The 14,984-nt window shown below is 41.7% G+C and overlaps 1 protein-coding gene across 1 annotated transcript in view; it reads left to right on the forward strand.

Moving 5' to 3' along the window:
* Nucleotides 1–8,158: 8,158 nt before the first annotated feature.
* The window catches only part of LOC117714232 (cell adhesion molecule CEACAM5-like), a 44,157-nt gene continuing 37,331 nt past the window's right edge, over nucleotides 8,159–14,984 (forward strand). The window contains exons 1-2 of the mRNA XM_034510929.1: nucleotides 8,159–8,222; nucleotides 9,625–9,984. Of these exons, the coding sequence (XP_034366820.1) occupies nucleotides 8,159–8,222; nucleotides 9,625–9,984 (424 nt within the window). The remainder of the gene's footprint in view (nucleotides 8,223–9,624; nucleotides 9,985–14,984) is intronic.

Genomic DNA, 14,984 nt, shown 5'->3' on the forward strand with positions numbered 1-14,984 from the left:
CAAGGAAGTCCATGTTTTTATATTTATTTATTTATTTATTTTTCTTTTCTTTTATTATTGGATATTTTATTTACACTTCAGATGCCATCCTCTTTCCCCATACCCCCCCCGTTAGAAAACCCCTATCCCATGCCCCCTATTCTTTTTGCCTTTGTACACTTTTTTAAAAATGTTAATCAAAGGCTTTATAAGTTTGGTAATGCTCAATCAGAGGTGTAACCCAATACCCAACCTAGATATATCAACTATCTTTGACTGGTGGAGATACACAAACATCTGCCTCCCTGTCTCCCCCCTCTTTCTCTCTTTCATCACTTAGCTTCTACTCTTCTTCTTCTCTCCTTACTCCTTCTCTTCCTCTCAGTACTACTCCCACCTTCGCTCCTCCTACATATCACCCTTCTTGTTAAAATAAAACTTTTCTCTCAAAATACAATTAGAGCATAATTATGCCAATTTGTACCCGTGAGGTACAAGATAGTCCTAATACCCAGTCCATCATTTTGTTGACTAACCAGAACCTCTGTCATCTCTCTTAACTAAAACACTTAGTTCTGAACCTGGCTTTTTCCTTGGCTTTAGAATGAATGTCAGCTGATGACCATCCACTCAAATCTTTTCTATCAAGGTAAATAGCCAGGATTGGCTATGAGGCTATAAGTTTTCAACCCCGTCAGAAATCCAGAATGACTGAGTTAACTAAAATTGTGGAAAACACCAAGCATAGCCTCTAAAACTTAGCCAATTTATAGAGACCTCTGAACACCTGGACACTCCCTCTACTACAAAACATTGGAGCATCTGTTCTTCTGCCTTCTGGCCCAGGATCATCTGACAGACCTTAGTGCTGCAGAATTATTAAGGGCTGATTACTCTGTCTAGGCAGATATAATCAGTCAACTAGTCTGCAAGTGTGTCCTTTTCTGGACAGTAATTTGTCTGTAGAAGGAAAGAGGCAATTCTTGTCTAGTGGCTGTCTCACCACAACTGGAGTAACTCCAAAGATGCTCAATTTCTTCTTAGAATTCAATATAGGAAGCTGTCAGGAGCAGACAGGTCTCTAATCAAAATGAACATTAATATAGAAATGTTTGTCATGTCAATTCTGTGGATTTCTGATGTTTTGAAAACCAACTATCCCTGTAAGGTAATCTGGACCCATATGCCCTTCAACAGAGAAATGGATACAAAAAATGTGGGACATTTACACCATGGAATATTACTCAGCTATTAAAAATAATGAATTCGAGAAATTCTTAGGTAAATGGATGGAACTAGAAAGTCCATATTTTTAAAAGGTTTTCAAAAGGTTTAAAAGGTTTCTTTTCATGGCAGAAAGTGGATGAAGCTCCTCCCATCACCATTTCTCAGGGTGAGCCTGACTTAAATAGAGAGGGAGAAAGGTCTGGGAAGGAATGTTTAATTGGCTACACTCTCTGGCCTTTAGTTATCTCATTAATATGGAGATCTCTTGAGGCTCTGAGGCTTGTAGTCATGCCATCTACCTGTGCTAGGTGATACAAACCTTTTTGGGAGGGGCTATAGGGGCATTCCCCTACATGACTGAAAGGCGCGGATCAGTGGAGGTCTTCAGCCACGTGTCAGGAGCCTGGAGTCTGGGAGTGTGATGAAATGTATGTCTTCCCTTGCAGGGATACCTATTTGGTCTCCGGTCATCTCTAGCCAGTGATCCACCAGAAACCAAGCTATCATCTTACAGTCTCACAGAATTGGTATTAGTGGATATTAATAATGATGGTCTCATATAGAGAAAATTAGTGTTCCATATCCCTAGCCCAGTCTGCCAAACATACCTTTTTCTTCTAGCCAGATTTCTAGAAAGTGCTTGCTCTCTAACTTTTACCAGTCAGATCTGCTTCTGAAAAAAATCCATCTAGGAGAGCTGGAATGATAGCTGATTGGCTAAGAGGACTGGATTCTCTTGTAAAGGATCCAAATTCAGTATGTTCTCAGCACATACGTGGTCACTTATAACCATCTATTAACTCCAGTTACATGGGATCCAATGTCCTCTTCTTGCCTCTTTGTATACCAGGCATGCTTTTGTTTCACAGATATACATGCAACCAAAATAAGTTAATATACAAAAATTAAAAGAAAGAATATAACTACCTGCTGTTCACAAAATATCTCTGCTTGATGCTTATCTATATGAGACACATCATTAAAGGCCAGTGACAAAGCAATGGTCCTGCTTCAATTCTGTCTTTCCCACAATACAAGCACCCATGCTTACTATTTTAAGATAACCTGTTATAGCTGATCAAGAAGTTAATCAGGCTCCAGTTGAAGGATCCACAGCAAGACTGAGGTTGTCACAATCTTATTGAGAACAATCAGACTTTTGTATAGCCTTATCCCAAACAGAATATATTAGCAGTTCTTCTAATAAACGAAGTTGTTGTTGCCAGGATACAATGAATCTCCAAACTCTACAGGGTACACAAGATCAATATTTAAGATCAATTTCTATATCAAATTCTATGTGTTTTTTTTTTCTTTTAAGGGAACATAGAGAAACAAAGTGAATTGAGTGGATTCACTGCCTGAGGGAGTGCCTGGGTTTCTCAGTAACTGAAGGACACACAATGCCCCATGAGCCATCGACTCTTAAAATCCTATGGTGCATGCTTCTCAAGCCAAGTAGGCAAAGCAAACTCTATGTTCCCCCAAACCATACCTTCACTCTCCTAGAGCACTCTGAGCCTTATCCTTTACTATTTGTTTTCCTGTGCCTCATATCAGTCACCCTAAAACACTTAGAAAGATTGGTCCATGTTACTATCCATCCTGAGTAGTTAGATTAATGACAAGCCTGCTCTTGGTATCATGTGTGAAATTTCTGTATAAACAACAAGTCCTGAGGATATATTGTGGGTGATTATTAGGGAAGTTCAATGTGAAATCTTCATGCCTTATGTAGAGGATAGTCTTGAGCAGTAAAGTCTTGAGTAGTAAAGGCACTAGACCTGGCTTAGAAATGGAGATCAGTGAATCTGGAGGGACACAGCACTCCATAGTGCCAGGCAGAGTCTGCAAAGACCAGAAGAAACAAAGGCTTTGACTCCAGGTTCTTGGTCTGAACCTTAAAGCTATGCAGCTCAGCTCCCATATGACAACAACCGTTTCTCCTACAAAGCAAAGGAGACCCAGCATCTGTAGGTAAATATGGCTGGAAGTCACTGTGAGTAATTGCGGCTGGAGAACTGCAGGGTTCCTCATGCCAAGTTGTGGGTAGTTGGCTGGGAACTCTCTGGGTTCCTCCAGCAGGAAGTTAGGCCCAGCTGTTCACTAAAGGCCTCTACATGGCTCCGCAGCTCCTCACAACGTGGCCCTAATGACATGAGAAAGTCCTTGGGTTTCCAAAACGGGTTTATTGGCATGATGGACGGTGGATGGATCTGGATGTACACTCCCATAAAACCCAGGGCAGTCCTGAGATAAATAGGGAGGGAAAGAGGGGGGAGGGGCTGGGGTGGAATGCTTATTTGCCTCCACCCTCTGGCCTCCAGGAACCTCATTAGTATGTAAATCTCTCTAGGGTCCCCAAGGCCTGAGGCCTGTTTATCACCCCCTCCACCTGTGCACTACTTGACTGAAGGGTGTAGGTTGACTGGAGATTGGACCTCTTGTCAGGAGCCTGGGTTCTGGGGGCAAATGGAACCCAAAACCCAAGAATCAGGATAACCTTCCATGGTCTGACAAACATCTTTCAGCACTCAGGTCCTCTTATGTCTGCCTGTGAGTCATCTTATCCTTAGTCCTTTAAGGACATGGATTGGGGGTAGAGTTTATAGGGGCCAATACTGGTTAAAAGAGGCCTTTTCAGAAGTCTCTCTGTTGTCTGAACAGCAATGATACCTGAGGCTAAAACCACAAGTCACAATTCTAACCCTATGGGAGGGATGTTGAGGATGATGCCTTAAACCATGAACACTAGACTCAGCATATAACATACCTGTGGAGGATAAATGATCAAGACCTCTCAGAATATTACAGACTGAAGCTTTCAGAGGACAATTGGGCTCTCACTTACTCAATGTCACAACTACTGTTATTAATCTGTAACTGAGTGAGTATCATTTGAAATGACCCATTCAAACTGAATGTTAGCTATGAGTAATTTCTGTCTCATCATGGCTGTGCCTACATAAAGACAGAAGGCTAGAGCCAGAACAATAGGCCCATCTTGAGTTGCACAGACTCACCATGCAGACACCTAGGCTAGCCAGGGTGTCCTGGTATCATCCAAGTATGTTCATCCTGGTCCAACCTTGAGCTAGAATGGTTTGGAGGGACTTTGCATAGAAAAGCTCATGGTGAGATAGACACACAGGACATCTCAGATTCAGGCATAGTGAACACTGTGTGTCTGTTTTGGGTTTATTCTGGTGATGGATCAAGGGTTTGTGCATGCTACATTAGAAAACTTCTACTAATTTGTCCCTTAAGCTCTGGTTGAGACCCGCTTAACTGAGATTATAGCATAGCTTAAAGAGATATTATGGCCTTCTGTAGAACATAACCTTTGTTTCTATCTGCTGATATAACATGTGGGTTAATTCTGTTCAAGATGGTTCAAATGTCCTGTGTTTATTTTCTTTTGGATATTCATATTTATCCAGATGCAAACATCAATCTCTCCAGCCATGTTTTCTTTCACCCCTACCCCCAACAATACTCTTGATACATCAATGGAAAACCTCAATCATCCTTCTAAAAGTGTTTTATCCCTAACATCACTACTAGTAATAGCAAATCAGATCCTATGTATCCCTTGTCTGGAGCTATGCCATGAGCCTTGATAGGACCACAGTGAAGAAAACTTTGTAAATGAATCTGTTAAATGTCACCACTGAATTTTGGGGTGAAGCCTTGGATTTATAAATAGATAGAGAAGCTAATTCCCAGCCCGTCTCCATTTAAAGAAATCCCAGTCCATTCTTGAGATTCAAGCTCTGTTTCTTCCCTCTTTTCTTGCCTCTCTGATTTCTACTGGGCATCCCTGAACTGTACTTAGAATGTGAACGTGGGAGGAACTTGCCAGGACAAGTAGAGTTTTTTTCTGCCATTAACTTTTTCTTTTCTGTTTTCTCCATTTGCTATCATGATCTCCATGGCCCAGAAAAAATCCAGATCTTTAAATGATGCTCATGTTCTTTTACCCCAAATGTTCCCAGCTCTTCTCTTGTATCAGGTGGTTATTGGCTTCATCTACTTCCAATAGAGCCAGGACAGGCAGTTGATGAATGTGCGTTGGAGGTCTTTCCTGAGTCAGGAGGAAACTTTTAATGGTGTTGTTTCACTTATTCTTCACAATGTCAGTAGTGGACATCAAAACAGGATCTAGGAAGTGTGAAAAAGTGATACGAGATTGATGATCTGAGATGTTTCTGGCTCTGAAGGTACTGCTGTGAGGGGCAGTGGACAGCAGCACATGTCATGACCATAGCAAACAGAGCAGGACACTCACTTGAAAAATGGAGAATTTTCTGTGGAGTCTCCCTGTTGAGGAGGACTTAGCATTTTGAATCAGTGCCTTAGCATGAAACAGTTAGCTTTACCCAGTCCAAAATTATCTGGGTCTCAATTGTAAATGTTTTTTCAACTGAGTAACTGTCTTATCAATTTCCATGGTGGACATATCTGTGGGGGATTATCATAACTTATGCAAGAGGACCCAGGTCACTGTGGGCAGTATCATACATAGGCAGATATTCCTAGTTTGTACAATAAAATGATGTAACTGTGTGTTTGTAGAGGGCGTGGGTCCTGTGGGTTGTATTGTAAGTCCCATGTCTGCCCCTTTAAGAGGCTAGGGCAGTGGTTGAGAGAGGCAGAGGCTCAGGAAGTTGACTATGTTCATTCCGTGCCTGAGCAGAGTGGATGTCAGGTTGTGTGAAGCTGTGGGACTCTGCTCTGCAGGTGGGGAACATAGTCTGAGGTCCTGTGGGGAGGGGGAGAAGCTCTGGTTGTGTCCCACAGGGATGAGACTTTTGGTCACAGTGACTTGTTTGGCTGTGGTGGCTGCTGCTCGATTGGCATGATTGAGTTGGTGGTCTCCTTGGCTGTAAGCATAGAGAGGCCATCAGCAGGAGATTAGGCAGCAGGTCAGTAGTTGAAAACTTTCTCCATGATTCCCCACAGCAAATTCCAAGGAAGAGAGATAGTCCATGGTCTTAAAATATTTATTGTCATGGCAGAAAATGGATGAAGCTATACCCCAGTATTTTCAGGGAGGGCCTGAAGTTAAATACTTTTTGTATGAAGGAGGGTCTGGGAAGGAATGCTTAATTGGCTACACCCTCTGGCCTTTAGGTATCTCATTAATACTGAGATCTGTATTGAGGCTCTGTGGCCTGTAGTTATGCCCTCTACCAGTGAAGGGCCTACTAATGGCATTGTCTTACCTTCCTAAAAGCCTCATATTGATGGAAGTCTTTGGACTCATATCAGAAGCTGGTGTCTGGGAGCATGGTGAAATGCATGCTGACCCTTGCAGGGAAACCTGTCTCAAACCTGCTGTGGCCATCTTTAACTAGTACTTGACCAGAAACTATGCTGTTTTTTAATTGTCCTACAGGTAACCGTGAGCCATAGTGTTAAACAGAGAATGAGTCAGCAAGCAGCATGTTTTCTGCCTTGAGTGCCTTCAATACTATGACTTAGACTTTTAAGGCAAATGTATCCTTTGCTCTCCCAAACTTCTTCTGTTCAGGGTGGATTTATCATAGCAGGAGAAGGAGACTTGGAACATTGTATAGGTAAGAGTGTGTGACACATGCATTTGAATCAGTGTTCTCTGTATCCAACAGAACTCTTTGTACTTTCTGTGCAAAAAGGGGGAGAATTTAGACACCAGAGAAGGACCAGAAATAAAATTTGCAGGAAAACCTCTCCTTGAGAGAATGCCCATCCTTTGGAGAACCACTACTTTCAAGTTTAGTCCAGGTCTTCACAGGAAAAATGTGGAAACCTGTCTAGTTATGTCCTACAATAGATGGAATTAGGAGTTCTGCAGAGTACAGTGAGCAGAATGGCAGGCCCCGCATCCCACCTTTGATGAAGTGATCAGGGCAGGATACATTTGATTTGGTGACCATGCTTGCTGTATCTCTAGACATGAGATTGCAATTCTCCCAGTGATATTCAGTGGGTACTATCAGGAAATATATTCAACACTCAGAAAAGTGCTTGAGCCTTGTAGACTGGTTTTCATTCCTAAGTCTTCTAACCCAGAGATCCCATTCTAGACCATGCTGTGATGTACCAGCTGCTTTCTGTGCCTGAGAGCACCTCTCTGTCTGAGTAACACAGAACTCCCCTTCATCCTATCTTCTCTCATAAGGCTGATACCTGAGGAATCACCTAGACAATGAGCATAGGGGGCCAAGAAAGATCAGAGAGGACATGGGCTCATCTAACATACAGCTTACACAGCACATGAAGCTGGAAGATTTTATTAAAACCCTCTGTAGGAAAAAGGAGGAAAAAGTTATTTTTAGGACACACATATCACCTCAACACTGAGGACATGAAATTCCACACACAACCATAGGACATTTCTCCTGGATCAGGACTATTTGACTGGTAACAACAGTGATACATGGTTGCTATTCATTCCTAGTCACCATTCAGCTTTCCCCTTTCTGGCTCTCAGAGACATCTTTGTCATCTTCCTGATGGTATTGAATCTCACCTTCCCAGAGCACTTGAGGACACAGGGCAGACTGGGTTCTCAGATGAGTCTATATGTCCAAATGACACATAGGTAGGATGGAGACGCCCTCTTTGATGCTGACACGCTCAAGGCTCATATTCAGCAGATGTTAGTACTGGGATGAGCTGTTATTCTCTGAGGGCATGGGGATGCTTATCAGCTTTGTTGCTCAGTGTGTTTATTGGAGGTGAAACATAAAGGGAGAAATGTTGAGAAGGATTCATGACAGCACTGAGAGTAGAATGAACAGAGCAGTACCTTGTATACAGACCCCACCACCCACAGCCCATTGAATCTTGGAAAGTGGCTCTTCCTTGGGAGAAGCTCTGCTAAGAAGAAGGAAAGACAGAAGAACTTGAGTGCTGTGCTAGAGCTAAAACTCTTCTCCACAGAGGGAGGACGGCATATCCAAAAGAGATGGAAGCATCTTCTGTACTTCCTTGCAAGTGGTGTATCCACTTGGAAGGGCTTCTGATCACAGGTAAGGGTACTTACTCTCTGAGTATGGAGGTAGGGAAACTTAAAAGCCATGTGGGATGTCATAAAGAGGACAGGAGCCCAAAATGAGAGTTAGAGTTTTTGTTTGCAGCCATAGGACAGAAGATACAGTGAGGGACAGAGGCTCAGCAGTTAGAAGCTCTCAGGAGACAGGAGATGATGAGGAAAGTGAAATGCCCCAACCACTCACTATTCATAAGTCACAAGTCAGTCATAATGGTGCCATATTCTGAATATTGATGTTCCCAATTATAACAGAGGGACTCTGCAAATAAAAATAAAAAACAGATGGGGCAGTGAGATGACTCAGTGTCTCTATGTCTGACAACTTGAATTTATTCCTTAACTCCTACATGGTAAATGTAGAGAATAGACTTTTGAAAACTCAATCCTGTCTTCCACACATGTGCTGACAAATTTGCCTGTACATATTCCCACCAGGAGACATATTCTTTCACACAGCATTGTTGCATAAACTCACATATGTGCACAGTAAGACAGGTACCATTACAAAACACATATAACACCTAAGAAAATAAAAAAAATAAAATCAAACTTCAGTACAATTATTGTTGTTAATGCCAAACCTGGGAACAATAAATATAAACTCATGGGCATTCCTTTTTTCCCTTCTTCTCTCTTTCCCTCCTTGCTTTCTTCCTCCTTCCTTCTTTTCCTCTCATTGCTTCCTTCCTTAGATTTTCTCCCTCCCTTCATTTCTCCCTCCCTACTTCTAATTCTTCCTTCCTTTCTATTTTCTTCCTTCTCTCCCTCCCCCTACCCCACCCTCTCTCCCTTCTTCTCTCTCCCTTTCTCCCTTTCTTCCTTTCTCCCTTTCTCCCTTTCTGCTGCCTTCCTTCCTTCCTTTCTTCCTTCCTTCCTTTTCTCCTTTCATCCTTCCTCCCTTCCTTCCTTCCTTCCTTCCTTCATTCCTTCCTTCCTTTGGTCCTTGATTGGTGTCTGGGTCTTTTAGAGGAATTAAACCTTCTAAAGATATCAGACTAATAGATCAATGCAGCTCCTCACAAAACTCTGATGAGAAATCAGACTGTCTTGGATTTGAGGTCACATTTTCTCTAGAACCACAGAGAACAGAAAAAAAAGATCAGAAAGTAAAGACACTCTAGAGGATTAGGTCAGAGTCAAATTGACAATTACACCAAATACTCTTTTAATGAGGATGGATGTGGAGATACTAAGCAGTGAATCAGGCTGCAACTGAGCAAAGAATCCCATAGAGAGGAAAGGGCATAGACACTCTGAGGGAGTAGAGGTTATGTTGTTGACCTTAATCAAGGAAGATGGGCACACCGCTACCCACATAGCTAAGCTAAGTGATAAATACACCTGTTCAGTATTGATTGTTTTCCTCTTTTCCTGTCTAGCCTCCCTTTTAACCTGCTGGCACCTGCCTACCACTGCACAAATAACCATTGAATTAGTGCCACCCCAAGTGATTGAAGGAGAAAATGTTCTCATACGTATTGACAATCTGCCAGAGAATCTTGTAACCTTAGCCTGGTTCAGAGGAACAAGGATTAAGAGCCCGCAAATTGGACAATATACCCTGGCCACTAATACTACTGTGCTGGGGCCTGGTCACAGTGGTAGAGAGACTTTGTACAGCAATGGATCCCTGCAGATCTACAATGTCAACCAGGAGGATATAGGGTTCTACAGCCTACGAATCATAAACAGACATGCAGAGATTTTATCCATAACATCCATATATCTCAACGTGTACTGTAAGTAATTCTTTGTAAAATCTGGGTGACTGGTGGCTTTCGTTTCACTAGACACACAAAATAATATCAGGCCTGCCTGTGCATATCTCCTTCTCCATTGTATCTTTATTTTGGTGTTTGAACATTTATTGCAAGACACAGGTGATGTAGAATAAGGGCAATAGATTAGAATCCTTCATTTAACTTCATCTTGCAGACAGGTAGACACATGGTAGTTAAATCAGCCAAGGACATCACCATCTCTTCAGGAATGTATAGGTGAGAAAGACTCTTAATGCAAAAATGTTGGGTCTTTTTGTGAAATTCTTAGGGTTCTCACCAGTAATATGTCCTTGAGGAAGACTCCAAGAGACAAAGATTTAGCCTGGTTGAGAAAGCAATGGGGGCCTCTGAAAAAGATGAGCATCAGGAAAAACCCCTACATTACCAGGGGATGACGTTCAATTCTCTCCCTTATGTAGTTTCTTTAGGAAAGATATGAGAGCCAAGGGAAATCACCTAGACAAATGTCTAAAGCATCCATAAAAGCCCAGGTAACACATGGGCAGACCCATCATGTAGGGAAAAAATAAGGCTGGTAATCCCAGGGTTCCTCCTGCCATGCTGTGGGTAGTCAGCTGGGAATGCTCTGGGTTCCTCTAGCTAGAAGTAGTGCCTGGCTGCTCATTAACTAAAAGCCTCTCACCAGCTCCTCATGGTTCCTCATGGCGGCACTGTCCCAACACAGGAGAAAGTCCTTGGGTTTCCAAGACTGGTTTATTCACATGGCGGATGGTGGATGAATCTAGATGCATACCCCTTAAAACCCAGGATGGACCTGAGTTAAAAGAGGAGGGGAGAAGGAGGGAGGGGTTGGGGAGGAATGTTTAATCAGCTCCACCTCTGGCCTTCAGGTACCTCATTAGTATGTAAATCTCTCTAGGGCCTGTTCATGGTCCTCCACCTGTGTACTGACTGAAGGGTGAAGGTGGAATGGAGATTAGACCTCCTGTTAGGCCCTACACTATCACACAGCTCATGAAGCAGAGAAAATGGAAGAATCATTTTGAAAGTCTTCAAGGGACACTTGAGCCTACCCCCTTTTCCAGGAATCATATTTCCTATAGCTATAAACCTAAGGTGTGAAACTCCACAAATCTGGTCTTGACACTTGTCTTGGGTCAGAAGTTTCCATTGAGAATAGTTCTGTACCTTTCTCCATGTACCACTCACATTCAGTTTGTCCCTTTGGGGCCTTCATAGGAATCTCTGTCCCCTTTCAGCCAAAAGAAATTCCATCTTTAAAGAACACAGATCATAGAGTAAACTCTGTGTGCAGTTAAGTTTGTGATTTACACAGGAAGCACAGAGACATTCTTTGATGCTGACAGACCAAATCCAGGTCGCAGCAGATGTCAGCCCTGAGATAATCTGATGTCTTATCAGGGCACAAGAATGCTTATAAGCTTTTTGATTACAGCATGGTGTGGACAACTAAAATATAAAGAGACAAAGGGGAGAGGGACACAAGGCAGTGCTGAGAGTGGAGGGGGTAGATCAGTGTTTTGAACACAGACCCACCCACAGCTCATGGGACTCATGAGATGCTGCTGCCTGGGAGGAGGCTTAGCTCAGAAGGGGAAAGGACAACAGAGTTTGGGAACGGTTATGTAGCACAAGTTTCACAGTGAAAAGGCTGGTCAGGTCTCAGAGACCAGGGAGACACTCTTCTATGGCTTTTCAAGGGGTGTACTTCTTTTCTTTCTTTCTCTTTGGAGTAAGTAAAATCTCAAACCAGGTACTAGATGCTGGGACAAAAGTTGCTAGCTCAGAAAAGCAGAGAATGTTTCCAGTTTACCTTCCTCCTCAGTCAATATTCCAGAAGGAAGTTCTCCTTCTATATATCATCTCAAAAACCCCTCAAATGTAATGTTCCTCCCTTTTAATTTTGTGCATCTCTCTAGCCATCCAGACTCCCTCTTACTCTCTGTTTTTTTCCCTATGTTCAGTCCCTGTGAATTGGTTGCTTGCTTTGCTTCTTGGCCTATGGCTGACTGTCTTTAATCCTGTTTACAGTAAACAGAAAGCTCTTGGATTAAAAGTGTGTGCTGTGGCAGAGTCAGATCACAACAAGAAACAGGTTTTTCCAGTAAATAACACAATCTCAGGGCTCACAGTGTGATCAAAATTTCTGCAACATTTCCCTCTTTTGTCTAACTAAAAAGAAAAGATTTTAACTCTAATACAGTAAAATTATTTACTGTTGTGCTCTGGAAATTGCCACACAAACCATATGTGCACCAACCTGTGTTAAGCAAGAATAGCTTACTGAATGCATGGCATAATACTAGATGTTCAGGACCACGAGAAGGAAAATTCTAATCAGTCTCTCCCTCAGGGCAGGCTTGTATAAGACAAACCAGGCTCAAAGTTTGAAGCCAAGCAGTGAAGTAGAATAATATTTTTGGCTAGCTAGACAAAGTAGTCTCAGCTAATCTTTAAACTGATTGGTCCTGAGTGAAGTAAGAAGAGTGGAGGACAGGTGGTGAATAGGAGAATTTCAGTACATTGGGACAACAGGGTACAATTGATTCAACCATAACTTTTTGGCTTATTAGTAGCGTTCTTTAGTGTTAGCTATGGATAATTACTTTGGGAAGTAGATTCTGAGAGCCTGAATTTAATTTTACCTCATAAGCATAATAGAGACTGAATACAAAATGGTTAATGTTGTGTTAAAAGGAGCAGCCCTCAACATTTACAGCAATGAAGTATTTTTTCACAGCTTTCCATGATGTCTAGCTTGGTTGTATTTGATAATCTTGGGATGAAGTATTTTTGAGTTCAAAGTTCTGTAAAATTTTCCTGTCAGTCTCCTATGAACTTGGCAAATTGAATGTCCTGAGCTATTTGTAGTCCAAAGCTAATCTTTAGATGGTTGTCAGCTTAGTGGCAATTCTACCTAGGTAGAACACAGCAGTCAATGCAAAGGTGCATCCTGTTTGTGAAGAACATGCTGGCAGAAGAGGCCTGGGGCAGTTGTCCAGTGGCTACTGTTACCACAATCTAGGTGGATTGATCAGTAAAGGGCCCTATGATCTGGTCAGGTTTGTTTGGCTTTTAGGGCCTTCTTAGAAAGTCAGATGTAATTCTGATAAGTCTGCCTTTATATGTTTCTTGGCCTTTTTCCCTTACAGCTTTTAATATTTTTTTCTGTTTTTGTTCTGAGCATTTAGTGTTTTCTGGTCCAATATATTTGGTGTTCTATAGGTTTTTGTACATTTATGGCCATGTTTTTCTTTAGGTTGAAGAAGTTTTCATCTATGATTTTGTCAAAGATGTTTTCTGGTCTTTTGAGCTGGAAATCTTCACTCTCTTTTGTACCTATTATTCTTAGAGTTTATCTATTCATTATGTCCTGAATTTCCTAGATGTTTTGGGTTAGTAGATTTTTTTTTTCTTTTCTTTTTATTTATTTATTTTTTTTATTAGATCTTTCATTTACACTTCAGATACCATCCTGTTTCCCCATTCCCCCCCTTAGAAAACCCCTATCCCATGCCCCCTTTTCATTTTGCATTTATACATTTTTTTAAGAAATGTTAATCATAGGCTTTATAAGTTTGGTATTGCTCAATCAGAGGTGTAACCCACTACCCAACCTAGATATATCAACTATCTTTGACTGGTGGAGATACATGAACATCTGCTTCCCTGTCTCCCCCCTCTATCTCTCTTTCATCACCTAGCTTCTCCTCTCCTTCTTCTTCTCCTCTTCTTACCCCTTTTCTTCCTCTCAGTACTCCTCCCACCTTAGCTCCTCCTACACATCACCCTTCCTGTTAAAAGGAAACTTTTCTCTCAAAATACAATTAGAGCATAATTATGCCTATTTGTACCAGTGAGGTACAAGATAGTCCTAATACCCAGTCCATCCTTTTGTTGACTAACCAGCACCTCTGTCATCTATCCTAACTAAAACACTTAGTTCTGAACCTGGCTTTTTCCTTGGCTTTAGGATGAATGTCAGCTGATGACCATCCACTCAAATCTTTTCTATCAAGGTAAATAGCCAGGATTGGCTATGAGGCTATAAGTTTTCAACCCCGTCAGAAATTCAGAATGACTGAGTTAACTATAATTGTGGGAAGCACAAAGCATAGCTTCTTAAACTTAGCCAATTTATAGAGACCTCTGAACACCTGGACACTCGCTCTACTTCAAAACGTTGGAGCATCTGTTCTTCTGCCTTCTGGCCCAGGATCATCTGACAGACCTTAGTGCTGCAGAATTATTAAGGGCTGATTACTCTGTCTAGGCAGATATAATCAGTCGACTATTCGGCAAGTGTGTCCTTTTCTGGACAGTAATTTGTCTGTAGAAGGAAAGTGGCAATTCTTGCCTAGTGGCTGTCTCACCACAACTGGAGTAACTCCAAGGATGCTCAATTTCTTCTTAGAATTTAACATAGGAAGCTGTCCGGAGCAGACAGGTCTCTAATGAAAATGAACATTAATACTGAAATGTTTGTCATGTCAATTCTAAGGATTTCTGATGTTTTGAAAACCAGCTATCCATGTAAGGTAATCTGGACTCTTGCCTGTTAACTCCACTCAGCTATTTCTAAATAAAACATAGAGAACACCCTTATAATAAACTCCAAGTCCTGAATTTGCTATAGTCCCTTAACTCACAGGCTGACCATCTCAAATCAGTTAAAAAAGTTAAAGAAGGACTGGGTCTAAGCTTTGTATTCCTAAGTGTGTTATACTGGTACAATGCCTATGAGAGTAACAATATTCATCTCACTCTTATATCACTAAGAAGCTCATGCCAATGAAAACCTTAAAATTTGTAAACAAAGTAAATTGGTGCCATTTAAGAATTTATATCTTCATCTTGATATTAATTATACAGATTTCTACAAATAGGTTATGGCTATGCAATAAACCCTAGCTAATCCTCTCTATTCCGACAAAACCACTACTTTTCCCTAGGGAGACAGCCCAACATTTACCACC

Source organism: Arvicanthis niloticus, chromosome 1 (genome assembly GCF_011762505.2).
Source record: "Arvicanthis niloticus isolate mArvNil1 chromosome 1, mArvNil1.pat.X, whole genome shotgun sequence".
Classification (NCBI taxonomy): Eukaryota; Metazoa; Chordata; class Mammalia; order Rodentia; family Muridae; genus Arvicanthis; species Arvicanthis niloticus.